The sequence below is a fragment of the Coturnix japonica genome, chromosome 24 (genome assembly GCF_001577835.2).
Source record: "Coturnix japonica isolate 7356 chromosome 24, Coturnix japonica 2.1, whole genome shotgun sequence".
In the NCBI taxonomy this organism is placed as follows: Eukaryota; Metazoa; Chordata; class Aves; order Galliformes; family Phasianidae; genus Coturnix; species Coturnix japonica.
This window is the reverse complement of record NC_029539.1, coordinates 3,665,530-3,680,962: the sequence shown is the minus strand read 5'-3', so window position 1 is coordinate 3,680,962 and position 15,433 is coordinate 3,665,530. Positions and strand designations below refer to the sequence as shown.

At 51.9% G+C, this 15,433-nt stretch overlaps 2 protein-coding genes across 2 annotated transcripts; one reads left to right on the top strand and one right to left on the bottom strand.

The window, feature by feature from the left end:
• The first annotated feature begins 918 nt into the window (after positions 1 to 918).
• Positions 919 to 6,747, top strand: LOC107324092 (NF-kappa-B inhibitor delta). The gene is made up of 6 exons (XM_032449098.1): positions 919 to 1,438; positions 2,516 to 2,567; positions 3,027 to 3,193; positions 3,315 to 3,431; positions 5,264 to 5,428; positions 5,893 to 6,747. Exons 1-6 carry the CDS (start codon positions 1,244 to 1,246, stop codon positions 5,962 to 5,964), a joined length of 768 nt encoding a protein of 255 aa, XP_032304989.1. The 5' UTR covers positions 919 to 1,243; the 3' UTR covers positions 5,965 to 6,747.
• Positions 6,748 to 8,242: 1,495 nt separating this feature from the next.
• On the bottom strand, positions 8,243 to 12,378 carry COLCA2 (colorectal cancer associated 2). The gene is made up of 3 exons (XM_032449053.1): positions 11,908 to 12,378; positions 9,439 to 9,693; positions 8,243 to 8,843 (listed from the first exon to the last, which is right to left on the bottom strand). Exons 1-3 carry the CDS (start codon positions 12,118 to 12,120, stop codon positions 8,514 to 8,516), a joined length of 798 nt encoding a protein of 265 aa, XP_032304944.1. The 5' UTR covers positions 12,121 to 12,378; the 3' UTR covers positions 8,243 to 8,513.
• Between the last annotated feature and the right edge of the window lie 3,055 nt (positions 12,379 to 15,433).

Below are 15,433 nucleotides of genomic sequence, written 5' to 3'. Positions count from 1 at the left end.
TTATTTCCTACACAGAAGTATGACCCAGCACGCTGGGTTAGCGATCAGTCTATGAGTACAGCCCAGAGCCCAAGGAGCTGTTGGGCTTTCTGCTAGTTTTGCACACTGAGTCAGGCTAATAGAGGATCTCCATGGTCTAAATGTGGGCTGGGAGCACTGCTTGCTCACTGACACGAGCACTGCTGCTGTTTGGGTGTTGGTTTGATCACAGTCATCTGCTATTGGTAACCATGGGGATGCACAGTGTGCACTCATAGCTCATGCTGAGCTTGACTGCAAACCAGACCAGCTGTGAAGTTGCATTTCTGCTTCCTAAAATTGCAAGCTGTGGCTCTGGGGTACAAAATTACCTGGGGGAAGAAGCGACTGCCCACCAGTTTATGACTAAGAAGTGTTGAGAGTGAGCAAATTGGGCTGCTAGGGCTGCCTTGTGCCTTGGTTTTATGCTACACATGGCAGTGTGACCCCAAACCAGTGGGAGCCCCAATGCTGAGTTTGTGTGGGGTTCTGGTACATTGTGGCACAAGTGTCAAGCTCACCTGAGGGATAGTGCTGGTGTAGAAGGGAGCCAGCATGGCAAAGCTTGGGGTGCTGAGGGATTGGGAAAGCAGCAGTTATGTTGAGGTAGGAAACTCAGTTCCTGGAAATGGGTTTTCTGAATCTCAAGCCTTTGGGGTTATGGATGGGTCTGTGGGAACTCTGGATGTAAAACCCCCGAAGCAGCACTGTTACCCTGTAAAACTGTTTGCTTCCAGGGTGATCCATGACCAAGCAGTGATCGATATCTTTATTTACTGTCTTAGAATTCTACATATTTATGCAGCTAAAGGTATGAGGGCGTTTACGTTGGCAGCTGCAGAGCGCATGAAGGAGCTGCGGAGACTTGATGCCAAGGAACACAGAGGAAAGGTAATGCTGACCATCTCCTCTTGCAAACAGCATTTGGGATGGGCACTGGCTATAAGGCTGAGAGCAAGCGATGCTGTGTTTTCAGCCCCCCTCAGCCTCTCTGTTACTGCAGGAGAAGCTCTGAGCAGTGCTATGCCTTGCTCTGGCATTCTGAAAGTGCTGCACTTGCTTTGCCATCTGAATTAAGAGAGCCCAGCAGGAGCTGGGAAGTGCCCCTCACTCACAGTTCTATGGGATTCCAGATCTGCCTGTGAGCTCCCCTTGGCTTGTGCACCACAACCCTTGGCCTTCTAGATCCCATCCAACCCAGTCTGCTTCTGCCTTTCTTCTCTTTATGATCACATCAGACTCTCAGGGCTCTCTGCTGTGCTGCCCTTTCCAGACCCCGCTCCTGGTGGCCGTCACTGCCCGGCAGCCAGCAATCGTCCACGATTTGATCCAGGCAGGAGCAGATGTCAATGCTATAGACAACAAAGGGCAGTCAGCTCTGCACCTTGCTGCAACATATGGGTATGCCCACGTTCTCCAGGTAGGAAAAGCTTTTATGGTTTCATTGTTAGCAGTGTAAGCCTGTTATCGTCTCATTATCACCATCTTTAAACAACTCTTTCAGATGGGAGGATGATTGTAAGCAGTTCAGATTTTTAGTAGAGAAAAAAGTGTATCTATCTTCTTGCATGGTGGGCTCGCATGGGTTGAACAAGACTCTGCAGGGTGTTGGATAAACCCTTGGGTTTATATTGGGTTTATATGGGATATGCAGCTCCAGCGGCCATCGGTTCAGCCTGGCACCCATCCCAGGAGGGCCAGCAGCAGTGGTTAATGTATAACACAGGCAGTTCTTTGGAAAGCAGGTGTTTCATTTAAAGTGCTGCGCGTTCAGATAATTCCATCAGTGCCAATTGGACTAGTGGAAACGAGTCTTTTTATTATGTGTTTGTTTTTTAAGCATAAAAAGAGGAATCAGATGGAGCAAGGAATAGTGCACGTGGGTTTGCTGCTCTCCTGGGTCACAGGCATGACATGAGACGGTGTTTTTTGGTTTTCTTCTTCTTAACACCTGAGACGTCTAATCTCTAAACATCAGGCAGCTCAAAGCCTCTTGTCAATGTTTGCTCTGGGTATATTATATTCTTGTTATGATAAGAGAGCACAAGCCCTAACGTTTCTGAGTAATCCTCCTGTGCCTTGTCCAGCATGACGGGGTTGGGATGAGTCACCGTGCAGCCACATCCCCATGCAAGATGCTGCAATGCAAACAACGTTCTGCATTCAGTCCAGAGCAAAATATGCATGAACTGTGGTCATTCAGACAAGGCTGAAGGTCTGGCTGCATGTCCTTGGGTTACTATTAGGGGACTTGGTGATCATCTTGTGCAACCCTGAGTGACATCCCTGCTTGGAAATAGGACTCAGAGTGCCAAAATCTAGTGCCAAACTGCTTAGCCTACAGTTAAATCATAGTTATCTATTGTCTAATTGCTTCTTTTGGGAGGGTTGGGGGTTGGTTGGTTGTTTTTTTCCCCATCTTTTGTTAGCTCCAACCATTGTGGTATGGACAATGTTCTGCTGAGCTAAAATTGCCACATTTCTCTGCCACTCCCAGGTGATACTCTCACAAGGCCTCCCTCTCGATTTAGAAATGAAGGATTTTGAAGGTGAGACCTTATGCACAAGTATTTTATAGTGGTCCTAAAAGAAAAATGAAGGGAAGGAAGAAGTGATACCAGCAATGTCATGGACTGATGCACATTGGGGTTGGCTGGTGCATGGGGTGATGGGCTCAGATGCATCAGTGCTGGAAGCTCAAATGCCACAGGGCTCAGTGGTATCTCAGTGCACACATGGAGCTGAGTATGCACCAGAATGCCCCCAAATTGTTTGTACATCCAGAATGGGACTTTTGGAATTAGAGAAAGGTCTCAGGGCTTAAGGATGCCCTTTACAAGATATGTGCATAGTATCTTTTAAGGTTTAAAAGACCCTTAAAGGCTTCCTGGTCCAACCTCCCCTGCATTGAGCAGGAACACCCACAGCTCCATCAGGAGCTCACATCCTCCCCTTACGGTGTTGCTCTGATGGAGACCATCATCGCTCCCTCCCTGCTGTGTCCTCAGGCCATACCCCGCTGCACTGTGCTGTCCTGGCCCATAACACACTGCTACGGGACCGGAGCCGCCTGGCACTGCTGGAACAGCAGAGTGAAGATCTGCAGCACCAGAGCTGGGAGCTGGAGAGCTGTGTGCAGCAGCTGGTGCAGGCAGGAGCCTCCATCTACAGCCGGGTAGGAACTGCTTCTCCCCATCCTTCAGTTGTCCCTCTGCTGTTTGCTGGTATGGGGACTGTGCCTTAAGTTGCTCTGCAGAAAGATTCTCATTTGGTGATGTCTGTCTGCATTTAAATAGGATGTGAAAAGCAACAAGACAGTTCTTCACTACACCGTCCAGGATGGGAATGTCTCCCTGCTCCGCTATTTCCTGGAGCTGAATGCTTTCAAATCCAAGGACTTCATCAACAGCAAGGTGAGACTGGACAGAAGCAGTGCAGATAGCACTGGGGTCCTGCAGAAAGCACTGACTCCCCTCCCATATATGTTATTTGAGCAGCAAAGAGGCAGTACAAGGGATTTAGTGCAGGGCTTGGGCTGAGCCCTGGCAGCAAGACAGATAATGGGGGGAGAGGGATGTGGGATGTGGTTTCCTGGGAAGGGATGGGAACTTTGTGACATTGGGCTGAAATCTGAGCAAACAGCTCAGCAGTGTTGTGATGCTTTGCTGTTGGCAGTGTTTGGAACAGCTGTGTGTTGGTAACCTTCCCCAGCAGAGCCCTGCACAGCAAGGGACAAAGCTCCAGTGCTAAATGTTAAATGGATTCAGGCACTGTGTAGCTCTGCTTACAGAGCTGAGATGGATGAGCTGGGAGCTTTCCAGCCCTGCTGCTGTCACCCACCCCCTGCCTGCCCCATGCTTCACCTCTGAGCAGACACAAAGCAGTGACACTATCTTATATCTGCATCAGCTGCACCCATCCTCCTAAGCAGAGATCCTGACATTCCTGTGTGTGCTGAGCAATTGCCCTGCACCATCAGCCTGATATCCCAGCAGCTGCCACCTCTGTGCAGGTCTGGGTGATGATTTGGGTGCTCCTGCAGAGCTGAGCTGTTTGCTAGGGCACCAAATCCAACCCGTTGGGCTGGAGGATGGAGAAACAAGTTTGGTTTAGTGTGCATGCACAAGTAATTATACTGGGTTTCTATTTTTCTTTTACTGCATTCTTTCTATATCTTTGAAGAGCCATCAGGCACGTGCTATCTTGTCCAGGGGAGTCTGCTGTTGTCTCTTGATCACAATGCTGGGAGAGCTTCTTACTGCGATAGGATCGCTTGGAGCTTTGTTGGTGGGATGCCTGGGACAGGAAGAAATGTAGTGGCAGGGTTGGCTGGTCCTGTCTGATCTTCCAAGCAAAACAGAGGGAAGAAAAATGGAGACTCGTGTGTTTTGGCTTTCCTGGGTCACCCTTTGCTTGCTGCAAGTTGTCTCATTCCAGATCCAGTCAGTTGTGGATTTCACAATGAGAAAAGCATTGAGAGCTTTGAGGTATTTTTCATCTCACCCACTTCTAGAGCTCAGATATGGAGCACTGAAATAGTGACTCACACAAGTCCCACTGAAGTCAATGGAGGGGCTTTAAGATCAAGCGCTGCCAGCTGGCCTGGTCCTCATAGCCCTGTGCCTGGGTTTGGAAGCTGTCAAGTGCCTCTGCCACCAAGATGCAGCAAACAAATGCAGATGTTTCCTTTTTAATGAGAAATCGTATAAAGAGTTTATAAACTATCTCTGGAGTTTATGGGATGGTAAAATTGACAAGCGCCTGCTTGTTGAGTGCTTGTAAAAATGCCTTGCCTAAGAATAACTATTGAGATTTCCATTCTAATTCGCCGTTTTGTTTTGTGCTTCCACATCTCTTATGTGTAAACAGGAGGTGAAAATCATACATATCCCTTTTCACAGTTGGAGTAGTGATGCGCGGTGCCATCTGGGCCCGTCTTTCCCAAACTCATCAGCAACGTGTGATTATTTCAGTGAGGAACAAACAGATACAGCTGCCACATCGAGACTTGGTGCCGACTAAAAATACCTCTCCTTGTGCATCTGCACGCTTGCTTCTCGCCGTGTAGAACCGTTACGGGTCATACCCCACTGGGCAGCATTAAGGTTGCATGGGCAGGTGCCATGCCCTGTGCTGAGCCCCCCCTGCTCAGGTTGTGGTGTATGGAGGGATGTGAGCTAATGGAGCTATGGCTCCATGCACAGAGACAGGCAAAGCCTTTCAGAGGGTTGTTCTTTATTTTTAGGCTCATGGAAACACAGCTCTGCACATGGCGGCTGCACTGCATGGTGACAAGAACCAGAAGGAAATCATCCAATTGCTCCTGGATCACGGGGCAGACCCGAGCATCCGAAACTTAGATAACGATCAGCCGATCCACATGGCTCCTAATGGGAAAGCTGGGGACCAGGTATGTGTTCCTGCTGCACCAGTGCCCTCTGCCTTTAATGGAGGAAACAGGGAGGACATTGTGTGTCAATGGTGTTGGCCAAGTGGGGCTGAGCTTGTTGGGGGATTCCTACATCAGCAAATTGAGGAGCACAAAGCAGGCTTTGGAATCAATGGGTTGTTAAGGTTGGAAAAGACCTTTGTGATCATCCAGTCCAACCATCAACCCACCACTGAACCACGTCTCCAAGTGCCACAGCTGTGCTATACCAACCTACAGCTCCTTAATGGCAGCATGACTCAAAGGAGGATGAGGCTTCATGTCTATGGGCATGAAGAGGCTCCTGGAGCTCATTTTAGCCTTAGTGTGTTAGGATGTGTCTTTAATTATGCCTATACATGTATATAATGACGTGTGTGTGTGTGTGCATATCAGCCCCCACAGTTTCATGTGGTGCATTACAAACCTCTGCATTTCTTTGGCAGATCAGGCATTTGCTGAAGAGAGGGAAAGTCACATCAACATTTATTTCCTGTTGCCGGAATGCCAGATCCTAGGTTGCCTGCAGCTTCTGGAACAGCTTCAACTTCAGCCAATGGCACAAAGCCCCATAGAACAACCAGGAGGATGGTTAACCAACCCCCAGATTCTATATACTGGAGTGGGATGGGGGAAGACTCAGACCAAAGAGGTCATGCCAAGACTGCAGAGTTTCCAGGGGCTTGGCTGAACAGAAGACCTCCAAGTGAGGGTTCCTGCAAGCTGCTGCTATCCCTGCTATTAGCACTTTGAGGAAGGAAGCTGAACCAGCTCTCCATTGCCCCCCTCCTTTCACCCTATGAAAGGAGAGCAGATGCTTTTAAGGGCAAGTGTGTGGCATGGGTTCTTTCCTATCCTCATCCCATGTTAAGTTCTTATCCTTTCTGTGAAATGATCTGTGAATTGCTGTGCAATCAGCTGGCAGTGTGTGGGGCAGGAGGAGTGAAGGCAGGTGCCTATGGGGGGTGAGAGCTCTGGTAAGCCTTGCAAACCTGGACTGCTTCAATGACTGTTCTGCAGACCCAAACAAAAGAGACCTTCTGACTTCCTCATCCCTCCTCTTTACTGGTTGGCTACTGCTTCTCACTACATCATGCCTACAAACCTGCCAGCTCCCTCTGACAAAAAAAAAAGCAGACACATATTTGCATGTGTTTGCATAAATTTGCATGTAACTGGGCACTGGCCGGCTCAAGCATGTGCTTCCTTGCTTTGGTGGGATGCTGTAACAAGACCCAAATGAGTGAGAACCGCATTGACGAGGAAAAGTGGTCAATAAATTCTCTCTTTCTCCACCTTGAGACGATCCCTCCCATGGCTCAGCAGTGCTCCCTGTGCTGTTCTCTGTGCCAAGATGAGTTTCGTCCCTTTGTGATCGCAGCATCTCCAGTTCTTGCAGCTGTTTGGAGGAGGAATGTCCCTTTTATAACAGCAGCAGCCCTGGTGGTGTGCGATACCCTTTGTTTGCAGGCTTTATCTCTTCCTACCCGTGGCTTCAGATAAGTCATGGAGAACAAAGGCTCGTTATCTCTAAACAAACGCTTCCAAGTGGCACCATGGAGAAGCCATTGAGCGGTTGGCAAGGAAAGCTTTTTGATCAGATCCTTGGAATGACTGGTTTAAATAAGAGCCCTTTATTCTCTCTATAACTGCAGGCTGCTGCTGGAGCTACTCGTGGCTCGGATTGGGGTGATCCTCATTTCTGCATGCCCATGTGTTTATTGCACCTGGCAGGGCCTGGCATTTGGTAGCGCTGTGCCAGTTCTGTTGGAGATATGGCACGAGCTATTCCCATGTTATCAGCTTTTACAAGGAAGGAAAGCAGGGAAATAACAGGCTCCTCACAGCCAGAAAACCCACAGTCAGCCTTTGAATGATCCCCCTCTGTTGTTTTCTTCCTTCTAGTTCACAATCAGCCCAGGAATCCTTGTGTCAACAAGGCACAAGCTTTGGCTTGCACTGCACGTGCCACCTGGAGCTATTGACACAGCACTGGGGGCTGGTGTCTGAGATGTGTGCACCTCCCTTGCTATGGGGGACTGCAAAACAACATGAGGAAGTGCAGCAGGGAAATGGGAGATGGCTGCCAGGGATGGAGGGTGACTTAGCTAACAGATGGGAATAGTGTCAGCCTTGCTGTGCTAAGGTGGGTGCTCTCCTTGTTCTATGCTTGCAACCCATTTGCACGTGTTCTTTGCTGCAGGAGAACACCCTCTGGTAGTTCTGCTAAGCTCAGACTAATGCAGCCAGCCCATGGGGACGATGCGGTCATCCCATTTCCACCAGCAGCCTCAAACATCCTCATCCTCCCATAACTGTTTAATGTTGGTGAGGATGGGCTGAGAGCATCCAGGAGCTCAGCACTGCTGGGGCAGGAGGTGACTGTGCCCCCACAGGGAACAAAGCACCTCCAGCACCACTGAATGACGCCTGTAGGAGCATCACGAAGGTGATGGCAAAAACACAGCTGCTGACTCCTGCTTAGAACAGATTTAATACTTGGGCTGTGAACCAGGTGAAAACAGAGAAGAGGGGAACACATCACTGAATGTCATGGTGAAGGGGATGAAATATTGGTTGGGTTTGTTGTTGGGCTTTTGGTTTGGTTTTGGGTAGAATGAAGGAGCTTCTCTATCTGCCAGCAGTACATGTGTTGCATCCCCATGTGTTTGAGTACCTCCAGCTCTGGGCAGAGGAAGCTGTTCAGTTGCAAGAGCCACCAGAGAACATTACTGTGGTTGAGGACTTCTTCCCCATGTTGGTGAGCCTCCATCATTAGCCAAAGAGAAAGGGTGATGTGAGTACCAAATGATTTATTTGTGACACAAAGAGCTGGTGTTGGTGATGTGGGTTTGGTAAGTCAGCCGAGGGGGAGTCCTTACAAACAAAACCAGGAAATAAAATAAAGACCAAATAATAAAAGCCACCCCCGACCACAGAAAACAGGAGGATGAATGTAGTGACAACACCGGGTGTGAGTAGTGATGAGTACATTGGAGGCAGTGCAACCGTGTGCAGTTCCCAGGCAACGATGCCGACATGAAGGCAGCGTGCAGCCCCCTCCCCATTAGCTGTAGCAGATGTCCCAGCTCCTGTCCCTCCTGAAGAAGTCGTCAGTGGGCGGCAGGCAGCCCGAGCAGTCCGTGCCAGGGCAGGGGAAGCGCTGTGGGACTTTGGGGTCGGTGTGTGGGGGGCTGCAGGCGGCACAGCAGCAGGCGAGGGGAGTGTAAGGGGATGGGGGGTGGCAGGGCCAGCCCTCTGCTGGGCAGCCGTAGGGAGCAGGGTCCAGGGCAGGGGGTGGGCTGTGGGTCAGGGGGGTGAATGGGGGCAGCTGGGGAGCGGGGCAGCCGTGGGGCAGCGTGTTGGGAAGATCAGCTGGGCTCGGGGATGCTGTAGCCTGCAAGGGAGAGAAATGAGAAAAGCAGGTTTTGGTTTGGGGTGTTGTCTTGGGGATACAGCTGGGATTGCTGCACTGCTGCACACTCAGAGGGTCTGGATGCACAGAAGGTGGGTTGGCCCTTGGAGGACGTCCTGGTTTCAGCAGGGATGGGGTTGATGTTCTCCATCTTGCCTGGTGTGATGCTATATTTTGGCTTTAGGAGATCAACCAGGTTGATAACACACCAGTCCTTCTAGTTGTTCCTGAGTATTGGTGCACAGAGACAAGGACATTTCAACTTCTCATGCTGTCCTGACGGTGAGGGGACTGAAGGACTTAAGGATTTGGGAGAGGATGGAACTGAGACAGGCAACCTAAGCTGGCCATATGGATATTCCATCCCATGTGGCATCGTCACAACAGCAGACTAAACCCAAAAGGTGATTCAAATACTATGAGCACTAACAGAGACCTTCTCTGAGCTCTGTGAGATCTCCATGCAGAGCACCATCTGTGTTGTGATATCTGAACCCCATTCCCAAATCAGCTTGCTGCTGCTTTACCCCATGCTGTGACCCCATCCCCAGCATCCCTTGGAGCACACGGCGCTTACCAAGCCCTGGTTGAAGCAGAGTGGGACTGGCTGGAAGGAATCAGGGATGTAATGCGATGGTGTCTGCAGAGTGCCCAGGGATGGATCAAAAGCTGCCTCCGCCTGCAGGTAGGAGTCCACCAGCTGCTCCAGGTGGCCGGGGCTCTCCTCGCAGGAGAAGCAGTTTGTGAACTGCCTTGACGGGCAATAGTTGGGAGCTGAAGAGATGGGTTCTGCATCAAAAGGTGCTGGGGGAGAAGGTAAAGCAAGAAGCAGTTATTCAATATCCAAGGGCAGCGTTTGCAGGTGCAAGTAGAAGTGTGTAGCTGGATGGGGGAAGGAGTGAGAAGTACCCAAAGTACATCAACAGATGGAGATTTACCACCCTGAAAGACCTTGAGTACATCTCATGTTTCTGTATTAACATAAGCAAATTGATTCCTAAATATTGATGATTGAATCATTTCCTTGTCCACACAATGTATATATTCACACCTGCCCAACCCTTGAGGTCTCTTTGCTTTGGCTGCAGAACACTTGAAGGACCTGAAAGCCCCGAGCGCCCTTCCCCCTTTCCTTGGATATCCACTGAGATGGGGAAGGAGCTGAAAATCTGACACTCCTCTCACTGCTGCAGGGGCTGCCAGCAGAGCAAGAACAGCCAACAGTGCACAGTGCTCCCAGGTAACGACCCATGGGCTGCAGCCCAGGGACAGCAGTGCTCTATGGGGCCGAGCATCCCTTGGGGAAGGGGCTCTGCCTTCCTGCAGTGGGAAGCTGTCCAAGCAGAGCGTTTGATGGTGATCCTGCAGAGGGGAATATGTCCCCTTTTGGCCTCTCGGCATCTTCATCTGCATTCCATGGGCTCCGTTCAGGTGCTGATTGGCTGCACCGCTGGCTTTCTGCATTAGCCAAGGGCTGTGGGGATGGCTGGGAAGGGACACTCGGGAGGGTTCTGTACCAACCTGGGTGAGGAGGAGACACAGGCTCTGCAAACTGGATGCTGCTGCTGCCCCAGGAAACCTGGCAAAGAGAAGGGGAGAGGAAGGGTCTGGAGGTGCTGTAACACAGGAGTGTCTTTCTGCACACGGAGGTAAGTCATTTTGCTTCAAGCTATTGATGTAAACCTCATTTATCTTGGGTAAGCTCCTCTGGAACTGACAGAGCAACATTCTTAGCCTGAGCTTGTGTAGATAATGGGGCTGGAGGAGCAAAGCAGCAGCCTGGTGCAAAGCTTTCAATATAACATCACCAGCACACTCTGCCTGCTGCCTTGCTGCTGTCACTGCAGCAGAGATGGGGCTGCCTTGCAAACCTCCCCACGTTGATGTGTTCATTCCCAGGACTGTGGATCCGTGTGAACTTGCAGGGATGAATATGATGAAGAACAAACCATTAACAAGTGCAGCAATAGCTGCCTTGAAGTGTGCCTAAAGGCATTACAGGTGTCCCCACGGCCAGGCATCTCTGGATCACTGAGGTTGGTGCTGATGCTGTTTGAGATACAGCGTATCTCCCCCTAACACAGCTCTATGCCCCCATGGGAAGGGATGGGATTCCCAAAGGATGCTGCAATTTAGAGTTGATGGGTCTGTGTTTGTTACAGGAGCTTGGCTGGAGGGGAGATATCTGCCCCAAATGCAATGGGAGTGCTGATGCTTGTGCTTTGGGGTCTAGGATTTTACGTTGCAAATGCAAACCCTTTTTCCCCCCCACCTCAGCTGTAACTTACACAGACTTCCACTTCTTTTCCTCTACTCAAAATGCTGATAGCTCATTTCCTTACTAACAGGGAATCATTAAACAGTGGCTGCTCTGGGTGCCTGTAGGTCTGCCCCTCCTGGCTTTGGCTGCAGATGTGCACCACAGCACAAGTCTTTGGATCCAGCTCAGGCAGCAGCCGATCCCTCCAGGACAACGAGGAACCCACAGTGGGAACCTCCCACCCCATTGCCTCCAATGGAGACCCTCCATTCCCAGAGCCCAGCAGCTCTGTGTTCTGTCAGCCCCGGTTGCTCCACCTGGCTTCCAGCCTTGTGCAATCAGCTGCCATCAGGTAAAGGAGGTGGGAGATGAGATCTGAGAGCCATGCCAAGGCGTGGTGTCATGAACCGGGAAGCAGGAATGATTTATTGACCTTTTTTTATGCAAATCCCCAGCGTGGCTGGAGCTGGAGGGCTCTCACAAAGATTAGGGAGAGTTTGAGTGCATGCGCTTTGCACACAGGTGAACCCACCTCCTTCCTTCCCCTCTCTAAGAAGGGACGGAGCTCAGGTCGTGCCGGACAACACAAGAGACCTGGATTCCCATATTCCCAAACCTTGTGTGGTTTCAGCATGGCACACATTGCATTGGGCAGCATGCCACAGACACATCCACCACCTGCACAGGGCTCAGCCCAGCACCGGTTTGCACCACTGCTGCGATCCTGGCTGAGTTTCCTTCTTCCCTATCACCCTGCCGTGCTCAAACCCCACGTCACATAGATTACAACCTTGGCAAGAGCATTAAACAAACGATGAAGGGAGGAGATACACAGCAGGCACCAAGTGGGTCACTCACCGCTGCTCCGGTTGCTGCTTGTCGAGCCCTTCTCTGCTGCAGTAACTCCTTAACAGTGATCTTTACTCTGACACCTTGGTACACTTTGGGCTTTCCTGAAAGAAAGGATGGAAAGACTCTCCTCAGGACGGGATTAATCATATAGGTTTTATTCTTTGGTATCTCTTATTTTCCCCTCCAGGTGTCCTAACACCCAGCTCCATCTGGTGCTGCTGCTACATCCATTCAAATCCCCCTTGTGTTTGCTGCTCCTGGGACCTGAAAATAGAAGTGGGAACTGCTTCGTCTGGCAGATGAAGGGCAGGAATCAAACAATACAGATACGTGGGTGGTTATTCACAGGGTTAAATAAAACACAAATAAAACGCCTGCTTTCATGCCTCCTTTTATTCTTTTTGTTTTGCAAAGCCTCCATTATCTCTTGGGTTCACCCATTCTGTGCAGCTCCCACTGCCTTCAAACGAGCTTTTAGGATGCCTTTAATCCAGCCCCAAACAACCATCAATCATCAGTCACTACCTGAGGAGGGATTTTGAGTACAGGAAATGGCAAAGAATTTATCTCATCCGAAGAATCACTTTCACCTGTTGTACTCATGCTGAAATCCTTCCATTGAGCCTCTGGCAGTTCAGTTTCCGTCCTGACTTTCTGCTGTTATTTCCATCCCACAGCCAATCCTATGCACACCAGCATGGTCCCAGCCCAGTTCTGCTTGCAGGCTCCCTGTCCCACTGCAGGCTGTGCTCACACATCGATCACACACTCTGCTATAACCCCCTGCTATAGCCTCTCCCTGCTGCTGATGGACATGCAGCATCTCTCCATCCTGTCTGACCTCCCCTCCGAGCTGTGGTTGAGGAGATGCTGCCAAGAAGTGCTGGGTCACCCTGGAAGCAACTCAACAGCTCAGCTGGGGCTGCTTTTAGGAGAGACTATGCTGAGCTGCACCCTCAGCTGAATTTAATGAGAACTCCCTTTAGCAGATAGGGATAGTCAGGAAGGGCACCCACCCTCCTGCGAGCTTGGGATGTGAGTACAGGGAGGCAGGCAGGGTTGTCAGCTGCACCATGAGAGCTCTCAGGCCAACCCCAACAGCTGAGACACGGCCTTATTTCTAAGCTGGTGATTGACTGGGGGGGCTACACCCCGAGAAGCGAGTGTGGGTAAGGCTGCCGGCTCCTCCGGGCTGAACACGGAAGGGGCAGGGGATGAGGAGCCAGGCTGGGCAGAGCAAGGGCAGAGGGGGGCGGCTGGGTGAGCAGAGGGTCCCAGCTGTGGGGCTGGGGATGGAGATAGGGTGGGATGGGGGCTCCGTCGAGCAGCTCTGCCCGCTGCGCTCCGCTGCGCCCCGGCCCCGTCGGGCAGGAGCCGCTCGCTGCCTCCTCCCCGCTCCCCGCCCTCCCGTTTCCTCCTCGCTCCGGGGAGGCGACGCTGCCTCCTCGTACACCGAATGACCCCATGGAACAGCGAAACGGCCCCAAACCGGGCTGGTTCCGTGGGCCGGGGGCTTACCGGACATCCTGAGCGGCGGCGGCAGCGGCTCGCCCGGCGGCCCCAGTGCAAACGGCGGCGGCCCCGACCCCGAGGCGGGGGATGGGAGCTGGAGGTGGAGGGCTGCGAATTGGGGGGTCGAGGGACCCGGCGGCCTCGTGGCGATGCCAGGTGGTGCCCGCTTAAATATTATTGTTTTATACCTACTGGTATAAGTTTGAGTTTTTCTCCCCTAATGCCAAGTATTTAAAACCTCTAGAAACCAATGATTTGACAATCAATGATTGCGCGATACTTTCAATTTGAATATTCAAAGGCTCCACAAAATGGGCTATCTTTTGGTGAAACCGAGCACATCCCCATCTAGCAGAGGGTCTGGGGGAATAAGATCCGCTGGGGCTGCCCTCCTCACTCTGTGCTTTTCTGACATTTTCAAGGTTTTCTCCATCTTTCCCCAAACGAAGCAGATGCTTCGAACCCAGCTCAGTGTTTTCCCCTCAGAGGTGCAGGCTGGGCTCCAGCCCTCTCATATTTCATGTGCTACCTGCAGAGAGGACACAGCAAGGGACCGAGTGGTTTTTTGCACTATTTGGCACTTTTTAAGGGTGAATACTCTGGATTTTGGACCAAACTGTCACTGGGTGGATGTGGCCAAGCAGGGAGGCCGCACTTGGCGTGCTGATGGAAACCACCCAGACCCTGTTTCTTCCCACATTGCTCCTTTCTCTCTCCCTACATGCTGGCCTCATACTGGAGTTTACATGCATGTGCCCCTAAATCCAGGCTGTGTGCTCTCCCTGCACGAGGCAGCCCCTCTCATGGGTGCTGCAGCACTGGCCTGCCCCATATGATGCAAGCAGATGGGCTGCAGCCTGCTGGGATGATGCAGGTTTTGGGCAGCTCCATCCCTGCTTTGTAGTGATGTATTTGGGTTTTTTTGGTTTTAAGTGGTGGTTATTCTTTACCCTGAGCACCACAGCAGTGTCGTGCCTCGGGAATAGCTGGCTGATGGCAGCAAGCAGGCCGGGCTGTTAATCATCTACCAGCTGCTCACTTGGGGTTATTGTTAAGGCTGAATCTCGAAGTAGAACAAATGCACTCGGATTTGGGGAGGAGTGGGCATGGTGGGGATCCCTTCCTTTGCTCTGTGTTTGTGCTGGGTGTAGGGACACTGCCCCAGCAAGGAGCCCTCTCCTTGTCCTGTGATGTGACACGGGGGGGCTCAGTGGGGGCACAGGGACCTCCTGATGAAGCTAAGTGTATTGAGGCCCTTGCATTGCAAGAGATGCTTCCCAGAAGCCACAGTGGTGGTTGCCTTTGGAGCTGGAGATGCAGAGGGGAGCCTGCTCTTGGGTTAGGAGCCTTGGTGAAGAGCTGAATGGGTCGGATGCATCCAAAAGAGCCCTCCCGGTGCTGGCCGAGTCTGTCTGTCCCCCCACCCTGGGCAAACATAAAGGTGCGGCCCCAGGGCTTTGGGGCACGTGGAGCCGCGGGGGTTTGCGTTTCCCAACAGGTCTGAACAGGGCTGGGGAATCAGGAAGCGAAAACGGGGAGAGAAACCAGGGCAGGACCGGAGCCCGGCGCTCCCGACCGGCCGCAGCCGCACAGCGGGGCTCTGCCGGGGGGTACCGGGCTGCGGCCGTGGGGCTGGGGGGTACGGGGACACCTGAAAGCAGCAGAATTCGCCCCATCTCTGGTTGGGGGGCTCGTGTGGAGCCCGTGCTTATGGAGTGTGGGAAATGTTGGTGGGCTGAGGGATGGAGGAACGCACCGGGGCTCATGGAGGGTCTCCTGCCCTCTCCGCACATCCGCGGGTGCTGGGATTCAGCCGGGAGGGTTTCGCTGCCTCTCCCGTGGGTACCCGAGGGAAGGAGCAGAACCGAAGGGCAGCGCAGGACTCGCGTGTTCGTGTGAGCAGAGCTACCTCTAGCGGCTGCACGCAGAGCTCGGCACCGATGTCTGC

Excerpts from the sequence above, each read along its gene's own strand:
- COLCA2 (XM_032449053.1), bottom strand. The coding sequence starts at position 12,120 with ATGATTAATCCCGTCCTGAGGAGAGTCTTTCCATCCTTTCTTTCAGGA. Across the intron at positions 9,694-11,907 it reads TAATGCTCTTGCCAAGGTTG|CTGCTTCTTGCTTTACCTTC; the intron begins TAATCTATGTGA and ends GATATTGAATAA. Across the intron at positions 8,844-9,438 it reads TCTGCTTCAACCAGGGCTTG|GCTACAGCATCCCCGAGCCC; the intron begins GTAAGCGCCGTG and ends TCTCCCTTGCAG.
- LOC107324092 (XM_032449098.1), top strand. The coding sequence starts at position 1,244 with ATGATCACATCAGACTCTCAGGGCTCTCTGCTGTGCTGCCCTTTCCAG. Across the intron at positions 3,432-5,263 it reads AGGACTTCATCAACAGCAAG|GCTCATGGAAACACAGCTCT; the intron begins GTGAGACTGGAC and ends CTTTATTTTTAG. Across the intron at positions 5,429-5,892 it reads ATGGGAAAGCTGGGGACCAG|ATCAGGCATTTGCTGAAGAG; the intron begins GTATGTGTTCCT and ends TTTCTTTGGCAG.